This window comes from Oncorhynchus gorbuscha, unplaced genomic scaffold (genome assembly GCF_021184085.1).
Source record: "Oncorhynchus gorbuscha isolate QuinsamMale2020 ecotype Even-year unplaced genomic scaffold, OgorEven_v1.0 Un_scaffold_4374, whole genome shotgun sequence".
Taxonomy (NCBI): domain Eukaryota; kingdom Metazoa; phylum Chordata; class Actinopteri; order Salmoniformes; family Salmonidae; genus Oncorhynchus; species Oncorhynchus gorbuscha.
In genome coordinates this window covers 26,112-28,819 of record NW_025748405.1, presented here as the reverse complement: position 1 = coordinate 28,819, position 2,708 = coordinate 26,112, and the positions used below count along the sequence as shown (strand labels likewise).

The window sequence follows — 2,708 nt, the reverse complement described above, 5'->3', positions numbered from 1 at the left end:
TTAAGGTGGTATGGTATAGATGTACCTAGGTTAAGGTGGTATAGTGTAGATGTACCTAGGTTAAGGTGGTATAGTGTAGATGTACCTAGGTTAAGGTGGTATGGTGTAGATCTACCTAGGTTAAGGTGGTATGGTGTAGATCTACCTAGGGTGGTATGGTGTAGATCTACCTAGGTTAAGGTGGTATGGTGTAGATCTACCTAGGTTAAGGTGGTAGGGTGTGTAGATCTACCTAGGTTAAGGTGGTATGGTGTAGATGTACCTAGGTTAAGGTGGTATGGTGTAGATGTAGGTTAAGGTGGTATGGTATAGATGTACCTAGGTTAAGGTGGTATAGTGTAGATGTACCTAGGTTAAGGTGGTATAGTGTAGATGTACCTAGGTTAAGGTAGTATAGTGTAGATGTACCTAGGTTAAGGTAGTATGGTATAGTGTAGATCTACTGAGGTTAAGGTGGTATAGTATAGTGTAGATGTACCTAGGTTAAGGTGGTATAGTGTAGATGTACCTAGGTTAAGGTAGTATAGTGAAGATGTACCTAGGTTAAGGTAGTATGGTGTAGATGTACCTAGGTTAAGGTAGTATGGTGTAGATGTACCTAGGTTAAGGTAGTATGGTGTGTAGATGTACCTAGGTTAAGGTAGTATAGTGTAGATGTACCTAGGTTAAGGTGGTATAGTGTAGATGTACCTAGGTTAAGGTGGTATAGTGTAGATGTACCTAGGTTAAGGTGGCATACGTCTCCCCAATCTGGCAATACAGGGTCATGGCAAAGGCCATTCCAAAGATCATCAAGACTGCGATGCCAAATGCAATCCCCAGGGTGATGACTGTACCCTTCGCGATGACTGACATCACCAATTTGGTACAAGGTCTCAAGTACACTTTGCGTCGTCCGTCTGCGAGTTTGCACTCCTGACTGGTGTCGCGGCAGTCACAAGAGGCGGGGACTGTTGAGCCCCAGTCTGAAGGTCCATGGATCAGTCCACAACACTTTGCCTGCTCTTCCAGTTCCTGCATGAACATCTGGAACAAAGACGACTGGTTCCTCAGCGGTAGCAGCTTCTCCGTCAACCATCCCTCAATCTTATTCACTCCGACAGCTCCCAGGATTCCAGCGATCACCAGGAGGATGAAGATGAGGAGCAGCCCGACGAAGAACAGCATGAGCATGACGCGGCTTTCCCTGATGGCTCCAAAGCAGCCCAGGAAGCCGAGCACCGTGATGATGGTACCGACGGCTATCAGCAGGTTCAGCCCCGGTAACAACCCCCCAAACACAGGGTTCACTTTGAGGTAGATGGAGACTCCGAGGATGATGCATCCACTGATCCAGAACAGCAGGTTGAAGACAAAGAGGCAGTACTTGATACATTTGTTCACAGCCATCTTCTAAGCTTCCAACAGCCAGGCAAGACGTGACAGAGCTACTTGAAGATGTACAGTGTGTGAGAGTGAGTGACCAGATCTGTCACCTATGTAAAAAAACAACCCGAAGCTGTAGGTGTGGCTAGTGACTCCTCATTCCAGAAACCAACCGTTTTCTACTTTAAAAGAAAACGTTATCTAAAAACTGACGCTGGTTCAGCCCTCTGCTAAAACAAAGCCTGAGCAGTGAGCTCTGCTTGAGGCTGTTAGATTAAATGCATGACTTCAACGGTATCCTGTATGACATGCAAATATTTTTTTTCGCCCTGAAGACTTTCCTCTTGCAAACGGATCAGGTTAATAATCATGACAAACCAGCCTCCAACTGAACAGTTTCTCTCCTGTGTTGTGGCCCTCACCACCCTCCACCTGAACAGTTTCTGTCTCCGTGCTGTGGCCCTCACCAGCCTCCTCCTGAACAGTTTATCTCCCGTCCTGTGGACCTCACCAGCCTCCTCCTGAACAGCTTCTTTCCCTGTGCTGTGGCCCTCACCAGCCTCCAACTGAACAGTTTCTCTCCCTGTGTTGTGGTCTCACCAGCCTCCAACTGAACAGTTTCTCTCCTGTGTTGTGCACCAGCCAGCCTCCTGAACAGTTTCTCTCCCTGTGCTGTGGCCCTCACCAGCCTCCTCCTGAACAGTTTCTGTCTCCGTGTTGTGGCCCTCACCAGCCTCCACCTGTAACAGTTTCTCTCCCTGTGCTGTGGCCCTCACCAGCCTCCACCTGTAACAGTTTCTCTCCCTGTGCTGTGGCCCTCACCAGCCTCCACCTTTAACAGTTTCTCTCCCTGTGTTGTGGCCCTCACCAGCCTCCACAGAGTCTAAAGGACTATGTACTCTATGCTCCACACTGTATCAAGCCACATATAATAACCGCACTTGGTTAATCTGAACACAACACTGTATTACACACTGTCCATAGGCATCTATCATTGCACTTGTTATGGAGCCTCCCTACCTCTGCATGTAGATATTTATATATTGTTCTGGAGGCAGCTCTGCAGAGGGTTCACTAACTGGCACACAAAGCCATAAAATCTGATTTGATTCCAAACCTTAACCACACTGCTAAACAAAGCCCAACCCTAACCTTAACCACACTGCTAAACATAAAGCCTAACCCTAACCTTAACCACACTGCTAAACATAAAGCCTAATCTCAAACCTTAACCACACTGCTAAACATAAAGCCTAACCCTAAAGCATACATGTTTACAATATAGCCAATTTGAGCTTTGCAGCTGGCACATCTACAGGTGCGGAAAATGGCTCAGTTCTACC

The 2,708-nt window shown here is 47.1% G+C and overlaps 1 protein-coding gene across 1 annotated transcript; it reads right to left on the bottom strand.

Annotated features, from left to right (window-relative positions):
- Window positions 1-665: 665 nt before the first annotated feature.
- Window positions 666-1,431, bottom strand: LOC124028534 (tetraspanin-8-like). Its single transcript, XM_046340579.1, has one exon. It carries the CDS (start codon window positions 1,387-1,389, stop codon window positions 721-723), a length of 669 nt encoding a protein of 222 aa, XP_046196535.1. The 5' UTR covers window positions 1,390-1,431; the 3' UTR covers window positions 666-720.
- Window positions 1,432-2,708: the final 1,277 nt, after the last annotated feature.